The sequence below is a fragment of the Pelophylax lessonae genome (assembly GCF_965119305.1).
Source record: "Pelophylax lessonae genome assembly, chromosome: 13".
NCBI classification, from domain to species: domain Eukaryota; kingdom Metazoa; phylum Chordata; class Amphibia; order Anura; family Ranidae; genus Pelophylax; species Pelophylax lessonae.
The window spans coordinates 142,352,218-142,376,425 of record NC_138780.1 but is presented as its reverse complement, the minus strand read 5'-3'; the positions used below and the strand labels follow the sequence as shown (position 1 = coordinate 142,376,425).

The following is a 24,208-nucleotide window of genomic DNA, read 5'->3' as shown; positions in this document are numbered from 1 at the left end:
CAGAATTTTGACTTATTCTCGAATAAAAGAAACCATTTCTTCTTAAAAGGCGCAGACTCCAATATTGATTTCCTCACAATTATTTGAGTGATCAAAGTTTCGCAAACTTCTCCTCCTATTAAAAGGAAATAAAACAGCTAGGAAACACAGTTGCAGAGATTCGTTCTCCGTACATGTCAAACCTTAACTTGCCAAGGTAAAAAGTTAAAAGTTAAAGCCTTCTGGACTTCCATCCACCTCTTGTTAACGATGACCAGTGTATGCCTTGAACCATGAGGTGACTGAAGCAGCAGCAGAGGAGATCATACCTCCTGCGCTACTGCTGGCTATAGGTTGAGACATCATAGTACTCTGACTGTCCAACATCTCAAGTGGCTGGGAGGGGATATCACAGAATTTGGGGCTTGGCAGGTTCTCCCAGTCCGTACCCAGATCTGTCTCCTCATCACTTATGTGGTCATCTCCGCTCTCATCACTTTCACCGGCTCCGCTTGGATCTACAAATTCCATAGAGTCTTCCAGATCTGCGCTAATTTCAAATGGCCCGGACCTAATGAACAGAGAAAAAGCAAAAAATAGATGTAATTACATAAGACCTGCTACTAGTTCCAGGAAGCCAGTGGGGTCTATATACAGCCAGGCAACTAACATTTTTAGGAGGTTAGCAATGGCAGCCTACATGTTTCCCTCAAGAAGGTGAACTTTTAGGCTGTTTTCTAAAATAATGCAACATAGACATACAACTTTAGACAGAATCAAAATAGATTGGTTTATTCCCAGAGCTGAGCGATTCGTGTCCAGAACAAACATGGCACTATGCACATCTTTTTGTGCATGTAATAATCTGACAATATCAGTAGTTGCTGCAGTGTCCATTGTATTCATGGTGGTGATTTGGTTTAGTCCCCTGCAGCAATCCCTTACGTTAAGTAATGGTCAGTTACACTGCCATGGAAATGAGTCAACTGGTCTGCTAGTTTTCCAGAACTGCCTGCAGAGGAAATGTAGGTACTTCCAGGCTTATTGAATAAACAGTAATAGAGACCTGCAAAGGGTGGTAATCCTAACAACCTATTCGAATTTGACACCGCCTTACTGGATAAACCCTTGGCTGGTTCCTCTCTTTAGCAGCAAGTGCAGATCACCTTGAAAAAGGGAGTACCGAGTCAATCTAAAACGGCATCTCTCTCTTTATATATATATATATATACACACACACACACACAGTAAAGGAAGTGTGTACATCATGTAGATTATTGAATTTTATTTTGTATGTATTGCACACTGCACTAATGTTTTCATTACATTACATGTTTGCATTCTTTTGAGTCCTGATTAGAATTAGCCTGCCTATGTTACGCCCCTTGTTACCATAAAAGTACAATTGTAATAATAATGTGGTACCTATGTAATCGCGTGTATAAAAGCCTTCAATTGTGTCAAACAAAACAGAAGTTATTTTGGGAAAGATGCGGAGTGTATTTTTTTGTGTCTGTTTCCTCCTGCAGTAGTTATTAATTTGGAACCATTAATCAATAGGAAGCTAGGAGTTGCCTATCTATAAAATGTCCAGAACAGATGGCGAGTCTTGCCAAGGAAGGAATTCACAGGTGACCCTGAGAATCCAAAACGAGGAGCTTGAGACGATCTGGGAATTTCTGATAATCAGCCGGCTGAGGTAAGTCTTTTTCTTACATTTGGTTTATCAGACTTCCTTGATCGGTAAGACATTTTTGGAACAAAGGGTACCCATTTTACTCCCCTGAATAGAAATGTATGGATTGGTGGTTATATGTTATGCCGTCAGTCTGCTGCCCATCAGAGTGTTATCGATAAGAAAGGCAAGAATAGTTCTTTTAACAGGTTATATGAAGCACACATCTGCTGTAATAGAAGTTTAGAGGCAAGAGCGTATAGGCACATTTAGAGGAGAAAAAGACTGGCCAGTCCTTATGGGCATTATATTAAGTAAGGGAATGAAAGGCAAGAGACGCTAAAAAATGCCCAGCACAAGAAGAGCAATAGAAAATATATAAACCGAAGGTGCGGGTCTGCTTATACTGAGCCCTAGATAAAACGTTAAAGTGGACAGGGATCCACAATGGGTAACAGGGTTATGAAAAATTCCACAGGGACTAAGAATTATGCAGATTAAACAGCTAGAGGAACAGTTATTTATGTGAGCAGTATGGATGAAGGGTGACAGACAAATCAACATTAGACATAAAGGGAAATTTTGACGTTGAGTTGTGTGATGAATTTAGGGTCAGGCACTACAATTCCTGTATTCCAATACGTGGGAAAAAGCCAAATCAGACAAATGAGTCAAACTGTATAGGAACAACATCATTTTTGGCCCTGGCTCAAAACAAAATACTTTATATGTGGTCAGAGAGGGAACATGGGATGAGCATTATTGCTGTCCGTCTGATCATAGGAGCTAGAGTAAGTTAAGTACAGGATTACAGTACACAGGATGAAAGGAATAACAGAACAAAATAAGAAAAGCAGATTTTAGGGAGGTAAAACTAACTTAAGCAAAGAACAAAGTTAAAAGAAAGTGAGATAATGATATGCATGTGTTGTGTACAAATGGGAAAAATGTAAGCGATTTTAGAGAGATAAATGTGTATGTGTGTGAATGCTGGAACTCTTAGTTCTACATCTTGTGCGTGTCATGTTACCTATGTGCAGATAAGACCCTCTCCCTTTTCTCTTTCTCATAAAAAGAATGTACTGGGATGGGACATAGTGATATCTGGCAAGTTCACCCATGATATGACTACACATACAACAATATGTGCGGGATTAATTAATCTCATGATAAACAATGTGATCACAGTTATTTTGAATGTTTCCCAAACAGGATCGTAAAATGAAGATTAAATTGAGAAAAGTACACAAAGTATAGAACACATTAAAATATCCTTTGTTAGTGGAAACAGTGCATTAAAAAAAATAAAGAGGGAAATTAGGTAAAACATAAGGAGATATATCTGTGGGTATATATTGGAATTAGGGTGTGATATTGAGATTATCACTAGAGTATACATTTCTGATGTGATAATTTAATAATGGTATAAATCTATTTGAACTGATTTAGACAACCTTTTAGTTGGAAATAAAATACAGGTTATTGGGAAAACTTGTAATATGGGGTTACAACTTTATATCCATGATGTGAGAGTAATAGATAACATTTAAAATATACCAGACCAATCACATGAAGTCCAAACACCCTGTTAGGATAGTTGCCACCTGCAGCCAAGTGGTTTTATACTTTTTGAATTCTGTTCTTTCATACACTTTTTATCTATTTTCAATTCCAAAGCAGAACGTGTGTATTGTAAAATTATGTGTTCCTTTTCCTTCTAAGCGCAGTGGTAAACTACTGCATGGTATTGTTCTAATTTATTAAGTTATACAATATATTATTGCCCGGAAAAGGTTGTATTTTTGAAACCTGAAACTGGAGTTATTACACAAACAGCATGATAGAAAAAACAAGCCATTGTAATATATCTCATGCAAGCTGGACCCAATAATGAAGGGTTCACCCAGCTAAAACAGAGTAGAAGTAGCAAGGTGCTACTGGTCAAAGTTAGAGACATTATTTTGATCAATTATTTAGCTTTTAATGGTCCCACATTTTGTGCAACAAATATTGCAAACAGTCAAAACTAAATATTTGTTTAATGAAAGGTTTACAAAATATGAATTTGTATTGTTGTTTATGTACAAATCTTACAATGAAAAGTGCGTACATTTAAATCCAGCCACCTCATTGCCTGTATCGGAGGAGGCTGGAGACAAAGAAAAAGTACACATGTTAAACTAATGAAGTAGGAATCAGCTGCTGTGATCCCAGTGCAGGACACACTCCCTGAAGACCAAGATATTTGATTTTTTTGTAGATTTGATCCCGGTTTTACACCGAGGATGGCAATACCCATACTGAGTATGCAATTATCACCCAAAAGGACGCTCTGTATTCAGTCATTGGATCCTTCTTCCAAAGTTCAACAAGCTTTAGCAATGCCTGTGAGCTATCAAAAGAGTATACATTCATGTAGATAGTAGAAATTTAGAGAGCCTTTGGTTGCATTTGATGGGCCAGAAGTTTGCTTTTACTTTGGCAGGTAAAATCAATCAAACATGCTAAGTTAATTGGTTGGCTGTCTTCAGCCTTCCAGCTTCTTGCTGAGGTAGCCATACTAACATTAAAACTCACATGGATGCAGACCAGGCGACTAAGGATGCTGTATTACAGTCCCGGACACCTTCTGGGTCTGTGAAACTCAGATTCCACCCTAGTTCTGGCCCAGTAGAGCTAGGAATAATATTTTAAACTTTAAGGACACCCGAAAGGGAAGAAAATGTGGTCTACATGGGGCAACTTGTTATGAAACAGGACTTTGGAAAAAAGTGATCATTTATGTCTGCCAGCCACACTTTTCCCTCCAGCTTGACACATGGACCGTGTCATAAGTCAAAGGCAGTTACAGCTATCTTAGTAAAGGAGTGTGGAATAGTGCCAGGGTTCACCACAGTTTTTATAATGACCGTTTCTTGTTTTACCGGTTATCAAAGGTGTTACCAAAATCTGAACATTCCTTCCAGAGATTAGAAAAAGTTATATCCAGATGCCTAAGTCAGGATCTTATGAGTATGCAATTTATCTGTATGGACACGTCTTCTGGATGGCCAGAAGTTTGGTTAGTGGCAAATGCTATTGCAAAGGCCACAGTAAAAGTTTAGTTAAAGTTTTTGCAGAATCAGTTTAGAAGTGTAGAGTCCCAGAAGCTAGAGACAGTAACAGAGGAGCTATTTTTATGGGAGAGTCCTTACAAAAAGTATTGAGGTTTTATTTTACACCTCTTACCATCTACAACGTAGTGGAAAAAGTAGAGTAGAAACCAGACCTCTATTGCCTGAATGTCTTCATATATTTTTTTTATTAAGCCTGTAAGGGGATATTGGACTCTCTCCCTATGAGATTTGGTTAGGAAGTTTGTTGCTCACTTGCATATATTTGTCTCAGCAGCTGAAGGCCTCCACTCAGATCCCCTAGACAATGTTGCTGATCTTTTAAGATTTTGACAAACTCACTTATTTGTTTTCTCCACAATTCCAGATCCTAAAAGTTTGGAAGGATCTCAAACTAAAGCCAGGTGACTTGTGGATTGTTATGAGAGATTTATATATAAGGAAATGTGTGGAGACACAATACCGCGTCTATTTCACGTACAGTTTACAAAACTTGAAGGAAAAGTCACCTGGAACCACACCAGACACTGCAAAAATGACTACATGAATGTATCTTTATGTTTTGTTTGTTTACCTTTTGGAATCACAGTTTGGGGTACTATTTTTACAAATGCTTTAATTGTAAGGAATATATATATATATATATATATATATATATATATATATATATAATGTGATTTGAAAAGTAGTTCAGTCATGTTGAAGTCATATTTTCTTCTATACGTCTTCCATTTTATGTAGAATTGTCTGTGTTTACCTATGCTAATAAGTCAGCATGTTCACAATTAAGCCAGAAGGCCATTCTGGCCACAGAAGTGTACAGCCAATTACTCTGTAAATATTTTTTATCAATTTTTTTAACAATGAAAAAAGTATTTTGTAAGAAAAAACCTGCTCTTTGATATTATATTCTCCACAATGGAGTTTGCCTCTTTGGCCAGGAATACCTCCACCTAAGCGTGTGGAGGTTCCAGGTTGAAAGGTAGATAGCAGGTATGGTTAGTGAATATTGATCAAAAGAGGGGAGATTGTAGAGGTAATTTTTTACATCCTGTATATTATTGTATTCTATTTTGTATGTATTGCACACTGCATATTACTCATTGTGCACACGGCACTAAATTTTTTCATTACATGTTTGCATTCTTTCGAGTCCTGATTAGAATTAGCCTGCCTATGTTATGCCCCTTACCATAAAAGTACAATTGTAATATTAATGTGATACCTACGTAATCATGTGTATAAAAGCTTTCAATTCAGTCAAATAAAACAGAACCCATTTTCTGAAAGATGCACAGTTTATCTTTTTGTGTCTGTTCCCTACTGCAGTAGCTATTAATTTGAAAAAACACTAATCAATATGAGCATAGGGGTTGCCCATCTATAAAATGTCCACTATATTACCAAAAGTATTGGGACACCTGCCTTCACATGCACATGAATCTTAATGGTTTCCAAGTCTTAGTCCGTAGAGTTCAATATTGAGTTGGCCCACCCTTTGTAGCTATAACAGCTTCAACTCTTCTTCGAAGGCTGTCCACAGAGTTTAGGAGTGTGTCCATGGGAATGTCTGAACATTCTTCCAGAAGCACGTTTGTGAGGTCAGGCACTGATGTTGGACGAGAAGGCCTGTCTCGCAGTCTCTGCTCTATCTAATTCATCAGTTTTTGTTTAGAGGCAGCTAAATGCAGCAGCACTGTGCTACGGCCGCATATAACCCTGGCCGATTAGCTTCTGTTAGAGACTCTGCAGAAGTGCACACAGTCTGCATCCAGGGTTGGTCAGATGCTCCATTTACCTGTAACTACAAGGATAGAACACCTTTGGGGTGAATTGGAGAGAAGACCTGGCTCGCAGTCTCACTCGAACATCAGTGCCTGACCTCACAAATGCACTTCTGGAAGAATGGTCAAACATTCCCATAGACACACTCCTAAACCTTGTGGACAGCCTTCCCAGAAGAGTTGAAGCTGGTATAACTGCAAAGGATGGGCTAACTCAATACTGAACCCTACAGACTAAGACTGGGATGCCATTAAAGCTTGTGTGTACGTATCAAGGCCCAATACTTTTGGTAATACAGTATATATATATTTTTCTTTTTGACAGTAAGAAGCTCTGTCACTGTGAGAATGTAGGAAAATGTGACACAGGATTCACATTTAGGGTTAATGAGGCATTCCTGACTATTATAGTGTTGCTAGACACCTGCAACCTGGCTGAGTACACAGGTGTGCAAGGTCAATTATATACTCAGGTCTGAGGGTAGCTCACGGCTCCAAATTTGGAGAAAGCTCCCAGTGGGGGAGTCGGAAGTGCTCATCAAGGGGTCAGAGTACCCAGCCATAAGCCAAGAGACAAAAGGATCTCTGTTCCAGGAGTCAGGTAGGCTCCCTCTGGAGTGTCAGGAGATGCCTAATCCAAAAGCCAGGTGGTGGGCCGTGCAGCAGGGCGCAGCCTTTTTCAACCGGGAACAGCCTTTTTCAACCGGGATGCCTTCAGGTGGCATCAGGGATGCTTGGTAAAAAGCCTAGAAACTGCCCAAAAATTGTATACAAGTCAGCAGGTGGATCAAGCCATCCCTATTTATTACATAAAGCCACAGGTTTAACTGCGTACCATTACAACCTTCTAGCCGCCAGTGTCCTAACAACCAGGTTCCTCCCCTGCCCCTCTCCATCAGCACTGAGGTCACATTAGCTCAGTGAGGGAGAGAAACAGAGAGAAGAGAAACCTTGGAATACTAGTCAGTACCAGTGTGCAAAGGTGTTTGCTTTTGAAGAATAAATCACTGCTAATGTTGAGTATCTTATGCATATGCGTGTTGCTGCATTATGTAAAACTATTAATTTAGTTTTTTTTAATTTTAGAATGGGGTGCCTCCAGATTGTATAGAACTGTAAAGGGTGCCTTGGCTGAAAAAAAGTTGAGAAACACTGGGCTAGAGAGCCAAGTATTCCAGGAGAACTGGACAACACAGTCAGAGACTGGTAGTAGGTACTGCAGTTGAAACAGAGAGAGCTTATGAGCCAGGTGGCTCTGCATTTTCCAGTGTTCATATTCTGCTAAAGGTGGAGAAGATCACCTGTGTGGGAAACCTTATGTTGGACTGTTGATTTGCTTTTTGCCATATTAATGAAAAATTGGGCTACTAAAACCTTAAAATTAGTTTGTTTCTACCGTGGACTCACTGTATAAAACACATCTACCACGAGAGCAACAATTTTCAAAATGAGGAACAGAAAAAGAAAACCCTTTAATCTCACCTTCCCAGGTTTTCACTATCTGGACTGACCAAGTACATGAGGTTCCTGAGTGTATGTAGTGGGTGCAGGAGGTCCAAGTCCACATGCTACGGAGAGATAAGAGTCAAATCAGTGAACAATGGTAAAACATATTACACACAAACAGTAGTGAAAGTTTTAAATGATATCCCGACACAGTCCATAATATAGTCATATCTGCCCAGGAAATTCCCCTGATATACAAGTACTGGGCTAAAAGGCTGGCTGTGAATATAACTGGGAGAGGTAGGAGAAACATTTTGAATACATTTTAATCAAACTACTTTTTTTGGTCAACTTTGCTCAATTTTTTAAAACTTTTAAAAAAAAGGTTTTATACATTTTAAAACATCAAAAAAATCTTTCCTAAACAAGTGTTTGTGACAAAAGTGCCTCTGAGACAATTAAAGAGCTAACCATTCTGGCAAATTTCAGCATCTCCTGCTTGCTTGTTAGTGGCCTGTGTGTGACTGACTAAGCCAGATGAAACACTCTCTGGGAGGTTAGAGAAAGGAGAGAGCGTCGTCCTCTACCACTCACTAAGAGGGAAAGGGGAAGTTTCCTCTTCCATGACCCACTCTACAGCCCATATGAGGGTAGGGGGAGTGTTCATCTTTATAACCCACTCTGCATCCTGTGAAAGATATGTAAATCTAAAAAAACCCTCTACAGTCCCTTTATGGCGTCTATCACTTTGTATCTGTGAGCAGCTCATTTTCTTTTAAATGTTGGTACATAGGACCTGCCCATACCTACAGCAGTTCTCTGGCATCACCCACTCACATCTGCTACTGCTGAATGCCAACTCATTCTTAGCCCCCGTTCACACTGGGGCGACCTGTGAGGCGACCTGGTCGCCTCACAGGTCGCCTCCCATAGAGAAGCTGCGGACCCGTTCTGATAGGAGCGACACAAGTCGCTCCGACTCAGAAAAAGGGTCCGGAGCTTCTTTGGGGCGACCAGGAGGTGACCGCCATAGACTTCAATGTTACGAAGTCCGTGGCGGCCGCTCCGAGGTAGCGGCGCGCTGCTCGCACCGCGACCTCGGAGGTCGCAGTGCGAAGTAGCGTCGCCCCAGTGTGAATGGGGGCTTAAAGTGATCGTAAAGTCTCTTTATTTATTTTTTAAATAACAAATATGTTATACTTACCTGCTCTGTGTAGTTGGTTTGGCAAAGAGTGGCTCGGATCCTTCTCTTCTCGGGTCCCTTCTTGGCTCTCCTAGCCCCTCCCTCCTGTTGAGCGCCCCCACAGCAAGCAGCTTGCTATGGGGGCACCCGAGCAGAGTCACAGCTCTCTGTGTCCATTCAGACATGGAGCCGCGATCCGGCTCCACCCCCCATCTCTCCTGATTGGCTAAAAGATTTTGATTAACAGGAGCGGGAGTTAGTCGTGCTGTGCTGCGGTCTCAGCCAATGAGGTGGGCAGCTTAGAAACTCCTACAACATTGCTGGATAGAGATGGGGCTCAGGTATTAGGGGGGCTTTAGCACACAGGTTTTTTTATCTTGATGCAAAGATTGCATTAAGATAATAAAAATCTTCTGCCTTAATAATCCCTTTAAGGAGCAACATTCTGGCACTTCCTTGTAGTGACTGAGCTTGCTTGCCTGCCCGCCTCCTCAAACCTCACATGCATTTCCCCATTGAGAAAGGATTCATTGCACTGTCTATGAACAGGTCTCAATTTCTCAGTGCAGTGCATGTTCTCTCGCATCATTCCTGCTTGTGTGATTGGCTCACTGATTTTTCCAGGGGTCTGCACTAAGATACAAGTCAGATTTTCAGAATCCTCTGCAACAAAAATCTCATTCTTGGTGAGAAACTCCCAAAGGGTTAAGCACATCTGAAGAAGAGGTTCATACCCTGTATTTACCTTATTAGAACACTGCAAGTGCATCAGCTAATTAATCGTAAAAAAGTCACTCCCATACAGATTGGCCCTGCAGGCAACAACCAGCTTTTTCTTCAGAGTAGAAACAGGCAGGACTCTGCCACAAAGTTTAACTTGCCGACCACAGATAAACTGCAGAAGGCTGGCTCCGCTGCACAAACAGCCGTACCTGTACGGCGGTTCGCGGGTGCCCGCCCGCCCGCCCCCATTAGGCAGTGGAGAAGCCGATCCACGGGGCCATCGGCCGCGATTGCCACCGGGCACCCACGATCGCTCCCTATTTAGAGAGAAGTTGTTCTCTCTGGAATGAACACAGAGCGCCTGTGCGCCTCCTATTAAGGATCACAGGTCTCTGTCGATTCCAAAAGTCACTCCCCATACAATCACAAAACACTACCCTAGGCTCACACCTAACCCTTTGATCACCCTTGGGTTAACCCCTTCCCTGCCAGTGTCAATATTACAGTACCAGTGCATAATTTTAGCACCGATTACTGTAATGTCACTGGTACCCCCAAAAGTGTCAAAAATGTCAGTTAGGGGTCCGATCTGTCTGCCGCAATGTAGCAGTCCCCCTAAAAAACGCAGATCGCCACCATTACTAGTAAAATAAAAAAAATAAAATAAAAAATAAATAAATCTTTCCCCTAGTTTGTAGACGTGATTTGCGCAAACCAATCAAAATACACTTATTGGGATTTTTCTACCAAAAATATGTAGCAGAATACAAATTGGCCTAAAAGGATGAAAAATTTTGATTTAAAATTTTTTTTTGGGAATGTTATATAGCAGAAAGTGAAAAAAAAAAATGTTTTTTAGAATGGTTGCTCTTTTGTTTATAGTGCAATTAATAAAAAAAAAAAAAAGAAAAAAATCGCACAGGTGACCAAATACCACCAAAAGGAAGCTCTATTTGTGGGGAAAAAAGGACATCAATTTTAATTTAGGTACAGCATTGCACAACTATGCAATTGTCTGTTAAAGTAACAGTGCCGAATCGAAAAAAATGGCCTGGTCATTAAGGGGACAAATCCTTCTGGTCCAGAAGTGGTTAAAATCCCTGCAATTTACACTGATCACCCAGAGGGGACTTTTTATTCTTAACAAAAGTGGAGTTACTCTTTAATGTTTTGGAGCTTGTTTTAGTTTGTGTGTGTGTGTGTGTCGAATTGTGGTAAAGAAGAAGCCGTTACTGGTTTATAGGAAAGGGAGGTCTTCCAGTATTCTTGGCATTATCTATCCTATGGGAAGGGAGAAACCCTACAGCCTTGCTGCTTGTACTAAAAGCCAGGTTCAGGAAGCCCTTGGCAAGCATTATGAATGCATGGCAGTGCTCCAGTCAACACTTGTGTACAGGGCTTAAAGTGACTATTAATAGGCTCTTTGTCGCAAGCAAAAAATTCACACCCTTTTACACAGAAAAACAACCATATAAACTACTCATTCGCAACATTTTTCTTCCTATGCAAAGTATGACTATATTGCAGTTCATTTTAGCTTATCATGCCAGTCATTTTACAGTGCAGTCCGCATGACGTAGTATGCAGCATTTTCAGTATGTTTACCTATTCTGTCTATTGACAGGCCTCATGGCATATAGGACATGATGTCACATGGGCTTGTGATTGACACCACAAGTGGCCATTTCAACACACTTGTGCAGGCATGGGCCATGGTTCAGAAGCCATCAGGAAATGTGCTCCTAGAAATGCAATGTAGCCATCACTGTGTACATGTAGACACAAAGGGGCTGCATGAGATCATAAGCACGGATGCAAAAAATCATGAAAAACTGGTAAGAGCAGAAATGTTATTTAAAAAGTGGTAGTAAAGTCTTAGTTTTTAACTTGTACCTACAGGCAAGCCTAAAAGAAGGCTTACCTGAAGGTGCAGTGAATAGCTCCTAAACTTACACGGTTTAGGAGATTTTCACACTGCATGCAGCCTGTGTGAGAGAGTGACGTCATCACGGCTGAGCCAATTAGGAGCCTGGAGCACTCGAACCCGGAAGGAAGACTGGGTGAAGATGGAAGCCCTGTCAGCCGTGATAGTGCGCCGTTGGTGGGCTTCGTTCGAAGGTAAGTATTTAATTATGTGCTAGTATTCAATGCCATTGTCTTTTAGGGTTTTTTTTGTTTTACTTTTTACTATTGCTATAAAGGGTAACTCCACCTTCATGGGAAAAAATTAGCAAATTAAAAAAATATATATAGTGCATACAATTGTGTATGCAGTCCTATATGTAATTGAATGTTACTAAAAATAACATTTCTTTTTCAATCTGCAGAGCTGTAATTTTCTGTAAAATGCAAGATGGCACTCTGGAGGCGTTCTGTACACAGACGGTATACAGAAGTTCTCTAGAAATGCAATTTTCTGCTTGTGTGATTGGCTTAATGATTTTCCCAGAAGTCTGCACTAAGATACAAATCAGATTTTAAACATCCCCTGCAGTAAAAATGTCATTTTTGGTGAAACATTCTCAAAGGGAAATCACATCCAAAAGGGATGCCACTCCTCGCCCTGCAGGTGCAGCAGCTGATTGAGATTTATAAAACCACTCCCATACAGATTCACTTTCCACATGGACACAAACAGTTATTTCTTCAGCACAAAAAGTTTGTTAAAATCCCTACAATGTACTATTGATCACCCAGAGGGCAATTCTTAAATTCCAACAAAAGTCGACTTACTGAAAATTGCAATTATGTAGGATATGCAGTAGTTTAAAAAAAAAAAACAATGTCATTCAGCTAGGGCTTACATCTACTTTAAAAAACATGCCAAAAGGGAGCTGGTTGTTTGTAAGGGGGCTCATCGAGCGTGATACTTATGCAAAAGGAGGTCACAATGATACATAAAGGTTGTCTGACAGCTAAAAGGTTATAACACTGATACATACCTGAGAAAAACACAGATATAAGATGTTAGAATTCAGTTTGTTCACTGCCCGGTTAAACTTCCACCTGCTCAAATTTTCTCCACAAAACTCACTAAAAATTGAACACATATGATGTAATCAGTCGATTGGAGAAAAACTACATATGAGTCAACTCCGAGGGCTAGAATAATAAATAGCAAACAAAACGATTACAGGAAATTTTGTGTTTAAACATTACTAAACTACATTTTGAAGTAAATCAGAAAAATAGAAGACAAAAAAAGGTAGATTAAATAAATATCATCCCATTTACTTTTAGTGCAGGGGCCATTTTAGGATTGCAGACATCCCCAGCACTGCAGGGGTTAAGATCAGCAGTTGTAAAGCATTGGCCTTGCTTTCCCTCCCCTTTATCATTTCTCGCCCATTCACAGATCTCGTTGTTTTCTTTCCCAGTTTGCAAAGTGATCTGTGAATGGAGGACGGCAGATAAATGTCAGGAACTACCTTTTACAACCACAGATCGCTTTGCATTCTGGGAAAAATTTAGTCAATGGGCTAAAAAAGAGGAAGGACAGGGCAGTTGGCACTGATGCTTAGCAGGTAGAGTTAGCCATCTGTTTCTGTAAATGGCTACCGTTTATCTGCATGTCTAGATCCTCCAAATGCTAACCCGGGTACCAGGAAACATCTCTGATAGCAAGGCTGCAGACAACATTTTTAAGGAGATTATGAAGACTTCATATGGACATTATTGCATGTGGCCTTATAACTCTGAGAGGATCCACATTGTGAAGTGCAAATCATACTTGCCTATTATACAGCTTTCTGGGAAGGTTGACGTTTAAGATGTGTGACAGAGTGTTGACCAGCTGGGTTGCATAGCATAAGGCAGCACTGATTGTGTATGCAGGATTATTGTGTTCCATTTCTGAGGGAAAAAATAAAAACCCAACACAGTCATCTTCTATATACAGCACAAGAACTGCAAACAAGCAAGATCAATTAGTAACTGCTTATTCCACCCAGAACAAATTGCACGGATGCTAAACTAATGGTGGCCCATATACATATACTATATGAAAATCAGCGGAAATTCAGTAATTTGGACAATTCGTTTGTTTTGCGACACAAATTGGTAATCGGTTGTGGCATTTTTAAGCCAAAAATAAAAAATAAAAAAAATGGACAGGTTTGGAAATTTTCTGCCGAACGAACAATAAATTGAAAGGTAATGTGTTTCTCGTCCAAACTGTTTGCACTAGGTATATGTAAAAAAAAAAAAAACTGATTCATTTATGTCCATTGAACAATTTATTGGTCATTACATGATGGCACTATCATCTGCTCTCACGGCCGAGTGTTCGTTTTTCGAAAATGAGTTGGAACAATTTTCCGTATAGTATATGCACTAGTGTAGTGCATTAATCAGTAAACATATACTAACTGAATATAAGGAGACCACGTATGGCCAGGGCCTACCTTCCTGCTCAGATATGCTAGGCAGGAAGGCAGCCTTCTTGTCAAATGACCCTGTTCTGTACATAATATTTTGTTGGTGCAAAAGATGTGTAGAAAAGAAATGCAAGGCCTGTAGGAAGGAGCAGTGCATATACCATAAGACATCAAGGTCCATATTTTCAGTCCAAGCTCCTGGGCCATTGACAAGATGAAGGATGCCACTAACAACAGAGGTTTAGCTAGCAGGGTAGCCATGTACAGAAAATGCCAAAGCCAATCAGTGGGTAGCACTGAAAAGGTTAATGTGTTTCTCGTCCAAACTGTTTACACTAAATGTGAAAAAACAAACAAAAAAACTGATTCATTTATGTCCATTGAGCGATTTATCAGTCATTACATAATGGCAATATCGTTTGCTCTCACAGCCGAGTGTTCGTTTTTCGAAAAGGAGGTGGAACGATTTTTTGTATAGTGTATGGCCAGCATTAGTTTAAGGTGCAACACGTAACATGTTCAGCATCTGCCTCTTCTCCCCCCGAACCCTCCCCTCCCACCCTGTGACACAGCCGTGTCATTCACACAGTTCTGTGAATGAATTAAAGAACTACAACTACGTCTTTATTGACAGCCGACTGCTTGTTGTACTTCATGAACTAATGGTCTGGTAGCTCACGGATCTTCCTGTCATTCAGTAACTGCTTGCCCTATCTGAGATAAAGACAGACAGCTACACAGACGGTCTGCAGAAGCCTGACACTGCACCCGCAATCTGCTAATCGTGGGTGCAATGCTTTACAGGCTAAAAAGAAAAAAATTAAACATTGTATAAATAGTAAAATGTACATAATTTTACCTGCAAAAAAATGTGCATTTATTTAAAAAGGTGAATCCTTTTATGGACTGTAAATACAAAATTGTCACTCTAAGTACAATACAATGCTGTTTTTCTAATTACTTTGATATGGAAAGAATAAAATGGCTTTAGGAGTTGGGGGTACCCTTCCATGTTGGTACACAAAGCTAAGTTTTCTAGAACAACAGAAACCCATTAAAGGATGTGATCTATGATGCCTGCAAGGACCTGCAGGAGATATGGAGATACACATTTTGAAACAATGTTAAAGTAGAACTATAGCCAAAACTCCACCCCCATTTTAAATAGAGCAAGTGAGGGTTATACAGGGAGTGCAGAATTATTAGGCAAATGAGTATTTTGACCACATCATCCTCTTTATGCATGTTGTCTTACTCCAAGCTGTATAGGCTCGAAAGCCTACTACCAATTAAGCATATTAGGTGATGTGCATCTCTGTAATGAGAAGGGGTGTGGTCTAATGACATCAACACCCTATATCAGATGTGCAAAATTATTAGGCAACTTCCTTTCCTTGGGCAAAATGGGTCAAAAGAAGGACTTGACAGGCTCAGAAAAGTCAAAAATAGTGAGATATCTTGCAGAGGGATGCAGCACTCTTAAAATTGCAAAGCTTCTGAAGCGTAATCATCGAACAATCAAGCATTTCATTCAAAATAATCAACAGGGTCGCAAGAAGCGTGTGGAAAAACCAAGGCGCAAAATAACAGCCCTTGAACTGAGAAAAGTCAAGCGTGCAGCTGCCAAGATGCCACTTGCCACCAGTTTGGCCATATTTCAGAGCTGCAACATCACTGGAGTGCCCAAAAGCACAAGGTGTGCAATACTCAGAGACATGGCCAAGGTAAGAAAGGCTGAAATACGACCACCACTGAACAAGACACACAAGCTAAAAACGTCAAGACTGGGCCAAGAAATATCTCAAGACTGATTTTTCAAAGGTTTTATGGACTGATGAAATGAGAGTGAGGCTTGATGGGCCAGATGGATGGGCCCGTGGCTGGATTGGTAAAGGGCAGAGAGCTCCAGTCCGACTCAGACGCCAGCAAGGTGGAGGTGGAGTACTGGTTTGGGCTGGTATCAAAGATGAGCTTGTGGGGCCTTTTCGGGTTGAGGATGGAGTCAAGCTCAACTCCCAGTCCTACTGCCAGTTTCTGGAAGACACCTTCTTCAAGCAGTGGTACAGGAAGAAGTCTGCATCCTTCAAGAAAAGCATGATTTTCATGCAGGACAATGCTCCATCACACGCGTCCAAGTACTCCACAGCGTGGCTGGCAAGAAAGGGTATAAAAGAAGAAAAGCTAATGACATGGCCTCCTTGTTCACCTGATCTGAACCCCATTGAGAACCAGTGGTCCATCGTCAAATGTGAGATTTACAAGGAGGGAAAACAGTACACCTCTCTGAACAGTGTCTGGGAGGCTGTGGTTGCTGCTGCATGCAATGTTGATGGTGAACAGATCAAAACACTGACAGAATCCATGGATGGCAGGCTTTTGAGTGTCCTTGCAAAGAAAGGTGGCTATATTGGTCACTGATTTGTTTTTGTTTTGTTTTTGAATGTCAGAAATGTATATTTGTGAATGTTGAGATGTTATATTGGTTTCACTGGTAAAAATAAATAATTGAAATGGGTATACTGTATATTTGATTTTTGTTAAGTTGCCTAATAATTATGCACAGTAATAGTTACCTGCACACACAGATATCCCTCTAAAATAGCTAAAACTAAAAACAAACTAAAGACTACTTCCAAAAATAGTCAGCTTTGATACTAATGAGTTTTTTGGGTTCATTGAGAACATGGTTGTTTTTCAATAATAAAATTAATCCTCAAAAATACTCATTTGCCTAATAATTCTGCACTCCCTGTAGCTCCTGTCAGGTTTTTTTCGTTTTTGGTGTCCCATTGCAGAGAATTCTCTTCACTTCTTGTCCCTGCAAATTGGATTTTTGTACTTAACATAAAATCCATTTCTCTGAGTTCATCGACGGACACAGCACTCCATAAATCATAACTAGTGGGTTATATCGCCTCCTCCAGGAGTAGAACTAGGCAGAACAAAAAACACCTGGCTACGCCCATGGGTCATCCTCAGCTTGGTATATAACCCCTCTCTCTGCTCTAGGTAATCAGTTTAGTAGCAAGCAGTATTAGAAATATCAGAACTCCATACAGGGGTGGGTGCTGTGTCTATCAAATTCAGAGAAATAGATTTTATGGTAAGCACAAAAATCACATTTTCTCTTTCGTTCATCGATGGACACAGCGCTCCGTAAATTATAGCTACTGGGACTTCCAAAAGCAGTGCCAAAAGGAAAAATGAGGGGCGGGGAAAATAATAACCCAAGGCTAAACATAACAGCCCTTAACCAGGACACAGGAGCCCCATCTCAAAAATAAAAGTTAAAAAAAAAAAAAAAAAAACAGCCCTTCTAGAAACAGCAGCCTGCAAAACTTTGCGGCCAAAAGAAGCATCTGCAGATGCCAAAGTATCTATCTCATAGAATTTTGTGAAGGTATGCACCGACGACCATGTGGCTACCTTGCAAACTTGTGATATTTGTGCCTGATGACGGAAGGCCCAAAAAGCACTCAGCGCCCGAGTAGAATGCACCGTGACAGGGAAAGGTGGAACCTGACCTTTAATAGAATAGGCCAGAGTCATCGTCTGCCTGATCCATCTGGAGATGGTAGCCGAAGCAGCCAGCCCTTTCCTTGGTCCGTCCGTAAACCACAAAAAGTCTGACCTCCGAAAAGGACTCAGTAGCTGCCAGATACACCGGAATCGCACAAACCAAATCCAAGGTATGCAAAGCAAAGTCCCTGGGATGAGCCAGCTTGGGACACAAGGAAGGCAACACAATGCCCTCATTCAAATGGAAGTCAGAGAAAACTTTGGGCAGGAATGATGGACAAGGACGAAGAACCACTTTATCCCTATGGACCACTAAAGTGGGACTGCGACAGTATAATGCCGCCAATTCTGATACCCTGCGGGCCGAGGTAATAGCCACCAAGAGGGTCGCCTCCTGGGATAGCGTTGGCAAGGGAATCTCCAGAATATTCTCAAATGGAGGTTTCTGGAGAACCGAAATTACTAAAATGTAAATCCCATGGCGGCAAAAGAGAACGTACAGGTGGAGCCATGCGTCGAACCCCCTGAATGTCGGTACGAACTAAAGAGCGCGTGGCTAGGGGTCACTGAAAGAAAATTGCCAGGGCAGACACCTGGCCCTTGATGGTACTCAAGGCCAACTTCTGATCAACTGCCTTTTGAAGGCACAGAAAAGGATCGAAGATGAGCGCCAATCCACTCATACCAAGAAATCAGCGCTTTCCACGTACGATGGTATATCTTGCTGAAAGACGACTTTCTCGCCTTCAGCATAGTAGGGATCACTGATCCAGACAGACCTCTATCCCTCAGTACCTGGCTTTCAATAACCAAGACATTAAAACCAGCGACTCTGAAGCAGGATGGTAGATCAGCCCTTGCGACAACTGGTCTTCTCTGAGAGGAAGCCCCCAAGGGACATTTATGGCCACCAGACAGATTGGAAGATCCTCACCCTTGATTCCTTGCAGGAATTGCAGAAGAAGCCTGAGCCAAGGATGATACTGGCCTTACCATGGCCCTTGGACGCCTGCGGCGTCTGCTAGAGGAACCCGTGATCTCGCCACGAACCTTAGTATCCTCCTGTGGAGCCAAACCTGCTAAAGAAGCTGCATGTAGGACTGTGCAAACAGGACTGTCTTGAAGCTGGATACCACCAGACTCAGAACCTGTATGCAAAATGGGAGAGAGAACGATCTGTGTGACAGCAGCCGGTGAATCACGGCCTGTGGTTTCCTGAAGTTTGTCCAGAGGAAGGACCACCCCTAAGTCGCAGTCAACCTTGCGCATAGCTGTGATCTGCACGCATTTGCTGGCTGGGCTGGGGGCACCATTGGATCTAGATTATCCAGCCCCTCCCCCAGCCCGGCAGTTGACTGTAGATCTCCTGAGAGAAAAAACAAAAAAGAAGATGTAAGGAAGGAGAAAAAAATTGCTAAGACCAGGGATCTCCCAGCTGGGAGACTAGGTCCTTAAGCCTCGTACACACGCAACGATTGTTGGCCGTGAATTTTCGGCCAACGTCCGATCGGCCGATTGTCGGCTTGTTAGTATGATGCTTCCGACAACCGACTGACTTTTCGGTCGAAAATCTGGTGTGCATGCTATAAAATTTTTGTTGGCCGTCACCAGAACGGCCGATTGTTCTTCAGTCAGTACAGATTTCGGCAGACAAAAATGTGATGAGCAAGACTGGGCATGCTCAGAGAAGAAAAAACACACGAAAAGTAGACCAGAACATGACATCACTTCTGCAGTTGGTTGTTGTTGGCCGAAAAAATTTGTGTGCAGTCTAGAGCACATTTCAACCAACACAACAACACTGGACAAAAGACGGCCGATCGGTCGGCCAACAATCGGTGCGTGTGTACGAGGCTTTACTCTTGACTAGACAGATTAAAACTGATTACCTAGAGCAGAGAGGGGGGGTTTATATACCAAGCTGAGGACAGCCCATGGGCGTAGCCAGGTGTTTTTTGTTCTGCCTGGTCCTACTCCTGGAGGAGGCAATAAAACCCAGTAGTTAAAATTTATGGAGCACTGTGTCCGTCGATGAACGAAAGAGAAAATGGAATTCCTTGGGGACTCCCAGGTCACCAGAACTAGTATCCCCATTGAAAGATTTCCCCTCTAATTCTTTTCTGGGGACAACAAAACACAACATGGATGGATCAGAATGTTCTAAGAAATTGAATTTATTATAAAATTGTTTAGAGCAGGGGTTAGGTCACATTCTATACCTAGATGCACTCATTCTACTAGAAACACACCATCTAAGCCTATCATATAGACCTGAAAAATCATGCAACAGAGTAAAGGGCAGCATATAATTACCAGGTCCCTGCGCACTCCTCTTCTCCTCCACCCAGTTGTAATAAGCGGAGTAATCCCCATTGTTGGGTAGGGTGATCCAAGGTCCAGCAATGCTAATGCTGGTATCTCCATTGTGATCATCACACACCCATCTGCCAGAAAGGTAGGTGGTCCTCCTAGCTTCTGCCAGCTTGCTCACAGTGCTAGAGGTCATTGCATTGTCATTCTCAAATGACACATCTGCAGGATCCCTAAGAATAGAGATTGGCAAAGTTACTGTGCTATATATGGAAAATTCTACAAAGAGCAATTTACAAACCATGGCAACCCTTGAAACCAATCATTTATAAAATTATTTCACCTGGATAGATTAAATGTAAAATCAGAGGACTGCTATACAGAAGTGCACCTTGCACATCTTCGTTGCTCTTTCCTACAAGCCACTAAGCCCTAGTTCCCACTGCCATGACAAAGCCGTATGAAAAGTGGCACCCAATTAATGGCAATGAAACCCTTCTAAATCAGTTGCTTCGACTTGGAAAAATGTTCAGGCACTACTTTGAGGCGACTTCAACACGACTTGCATTGACGTTTGTTAAAGTGGTTCTAAAGGCAGAAGGTTTTTTTTTTTATCTTAATGCATCCTAAGCATTAAGATAAAAAAAACCTTCTGTTAACAGCAGCCCACCTCAGTCCCCCTAATACCTACCTGAGTGCCATCTTGATCCAGCGATGTTGCACGAGAGACTCGGCTGTCCGGGACTCTTCCTTCTCAATGGTTGAGACAACAGCGGGCACCATTGGCTCCTGCTTCTGTCAAAGTCAGTGAGCCAATGAGGAGAGAGGGTGGGGCCGTGGCTACATGTCTAAATAGACACACAGAGCAGTGGCTCAGTTCGGGTGCCCCCATAGCAAGCTGCTTGCTGTGGGGGCACTCAGCAGGAGGGAGGGGCCAGGCGCGCCATAGAGGGACCCGAGAAGAGGAGGATCTGGGCTGCTCTGCGTAAAACCAACGACACAGAGCAGGTAAGTAGAACAGGTTTGTTATTTTTAAACAAAAAAAAAAAAACAAGACTTTAGAATCCATTTAAAGAAGTCGCATTTAAACTGCGATGAAGCCGCACTGGTGTGAACCGGCACTTAGTAAATCACATTTCCATCAGTGAGGATTATGTAGACAATGATCAATATACACCTTGCACACACCAGTTCAGGGATTCCTAGGGCAACTAGAGCTCGTTTATCTCTAGACAGTTTCAGTTCTCACGCTAACCAAAACTGCTGTCTCTATACCCATCATTCCACTGAGCACTTGTGTGTACTTATCCAGATTTCTATGGATATAAGTAGTGATAATGCCATCTAGAACTCCCCTTAAATGAAATATAATAAAAGGAGAAGTAAAGGCAAAACTTCAAGCAGGCTATACAGTATTATAACAGAAAAAACTATCTAAAATAAACAGCAAACAATTCTTAATGTTGGGCTTCAATGAATGCACCTAGGTGTCAATCCTGTTGTATGCAGATTGGAAGATATTTACATGGGAGTGTAAAGAGTCAAACTATATCCTGTGATTCACAGGACTAATACTACATTTGGCAAACATTTCCCTTGAATCATCCTTGGTACCAACTATTTGACAGCTGGTGGTGGTGGTGTGGGGGGGGGGGGGGGGGGTTGGGATGAAAGCTCCCCTCTAACATGGACTCTTTTTTCCCCCCTTTAATTTTTGCAACAGTTCTCTCACTTGGGGGCAACCTGTACACACCGTACAAGCATATAAAAAAATCTTACATGTTATAGCTATGTATCTTAAGAGCATCAAGACAGATGCCTCATACTCATTAAAAAGGAACTCAAGCCAATACATTTAATATCAATATAGATGGGGCAGGTAAAGAGTTAAAGAGTCTTGGAGGTTTTTGCCATCAGTGTCTAATTTGAGGGATTTCCCCTTATTCCATGTCAGGACAGAAAGGGAGGTGAAATCTCTCCATTAGGGGAAAGGTGGGTTAGTGGTTTTTATTGCTGGCCGTGTTTCCATGTCAGGGTGTTACATGTTACGAATGCACCTTTATATGCTGACTTTTTAAATTACTGGTTATAAACGAATATTAAGCAAATTTTGGAAGATTTTAAATTTAATCGGGTTTTCTTATTAATCAGGAAATTGAATGAGCCATGATTACTCTTAGTGTTGGGTCAAGAGGACATCATTTTAATCAGATAGTAATGTCAGTGATAGATGGCAAAAAGCACTTGCTTATCGTTTGCTTTTGAAGCTGAAGAAAAAAAAAAAAATAGAGAACAGAAAAAAAATACGGTCCCCTGCAAAATAACGACAGGGTTCTAGTATGAACTCCAGTGCACCATCCATTCATAGAGCAGTGCGTGGGTGATGTCACTGGCTGCAAATTCTCCATGCATGTTTGGGAGATAATAGTTTAACCTACAGAGAAGCTTTATTATAAGCTTACCTGTAGGTAAAAGTGACAAAGTGGAGTTTTCTATGACCTTAAGAAGAAGCAGACATTTTAGGGCTACTCATACTATTTCTGTAACAAGCAACACCCATTAAGCACACTGAAGTGCCATTTATTTTAACCACTTGCCGACCGCTCACATTGAGCGTACTGCGGCAAAGTGGTTCGTTAGGGGGGGGGGGAATTTCATATAAAAAAATGTGAAAAATATTATTTTTTCAAATTTGTCGCTCTTTTTTTGTTTATAGCGCAAAAAGGAAAAACCGCACAGGTGATCAAATGCCACCAAAAGAAAGCACTATTTGTGGGGAAAAAAGGACAAATTAAATTTGGGTACAGCATCGCACGACCGCGCAATCGTCCATTAAAGTAACGCAGTGCCGAATTGCGAAATATGGCCTGGTCAGGAATGGGGTAAAATCTTCCGGTCTTAAATCGGTTAAAAATACGCTCATTGAGAATTTTTTTTTGTCAAAGACATGTAGCTAAATACATGATGGCCTAAATATATGACAAAAATTGAATATATTGGATATTTTTTAACTGTCAAAGTAGAAAAATAGTTATTTTCTCAAAATTGTCGCTTTTTTTATTAACATCGCAAAAAATGAAAAGCGCAGAGGTGATCAAATACCATCCAAAAGAAAGCTCTGTTTGTGGGAAAAAAAGGACGTAAATTTTGTTTGGGTACGGCGTTGCATGACCGCGCAATTATCAGTTAAATTCGCACAGTGCCGAATCGCAAAAAGTGGCCTGGACGTAAAGCAGGAAAATCCTCCGGTGGTAAAGTGGTTTAATGCCATCCTAACACCCTATCAACGCACCTACATTGCAATGCATAGCATCACACTAGCCTACATTGTGGAGTGCTGTGTTACTAAAATAGTATGAGTACCTTATTTGGTGCATTTGGTCATTAAATGAATGGGCTGCCCTAGTGCAATGCATGGTAAACCCACAAATAATCTATTTACCTGTAATAGTGACAAGCACTTTTCTCTAATTTACACATATCAGGCCTTCTAGGAAATGTGCTGCAAGAAATACAGCATAGAATTGAGTTACTAAGGAAGACTCTAGAGTTACCTTGTTACATTTTTCACTTCCCCTATAGGGAAGATCACTGAAGTCAGTTCTAGTATATGTGAGCGCCGCAGACAGGCCAACTCCCCATGGCGGTTCTTCACATCTTTATTCCGCTTTTCCACAAATACGCTGAGCTTGTAATTGCGCCTCTGAATCTTCTCTTTCTTCTCCTGGTGCCTTTGGCTTCTGAGGTAAAGTTCTTGGTTGTATTTTCTGGACTTGGACAACAGCTCTGAATCTTGATATTGGATGAAAAAAGAAATAATCTGTTAATATCACAATTAAGTATTCTTGAATGCACCTTATCCTAAAAACACTCACATGCATAGTGGGAATCACCTAGCAGCAACTTATCTCTCAAACTCCACTAAGGCTTCATTCTCACTTGCTTCAAAATGTGGCATTTGACCCAGGTTTTATAAAGCACTCTAAATGTCAATCAAAGCACCTCTCACTAAATAAAATGGTTAGTTTACAATCCTGTACACACAGTTGATTATGCACTGCTTTGTTGCGTTTCAAAATGCATACCCTGATGTTATGCTT

The 24,208-nt window shown here is 41.2% G+C and overlaps 1 protein-coding gene across 1 annotated transcript in view; it reads right to left on the bottom strand.

Annotated features, from left to right (window-relative positions):
- Positions 1-78: 78 nt before the first annotated feature.
- ATG14 (autophagy related 14) overlaps positions 79-24,208 on the bottom strand; it is a 73,008-nt gene continuing 48,878 nt past the window's right edge. The window contains exons 5-10 of the mRNA XM_082242901.1: positions 23,663-23,900; positions 20,112-20,341; positions 13,634-13,755; positions 12,846-12,932; positions 8,034-8,119; positions 79-550 (exon numbers count right to left, since the gene is read on the bottom strand). Coding sequence (XP_082099027.1) covers positions 244-550; positions 8,034-8,119; positions 12,846-12,932; positions 13,634-13,755; positions 20,112-20,341; positions 23,663-23,900 — 1,070 coding nt within the window. The 3' untranslated portion in view covers positions 79-243. The remainder of the gene's footprint in view (positions 551-8,033; positions 8,120-12,845; positions 12,933-13,633; positions 13,756-20,111; positions 20,342-23,662; positions 23,901-24,208) is intronic.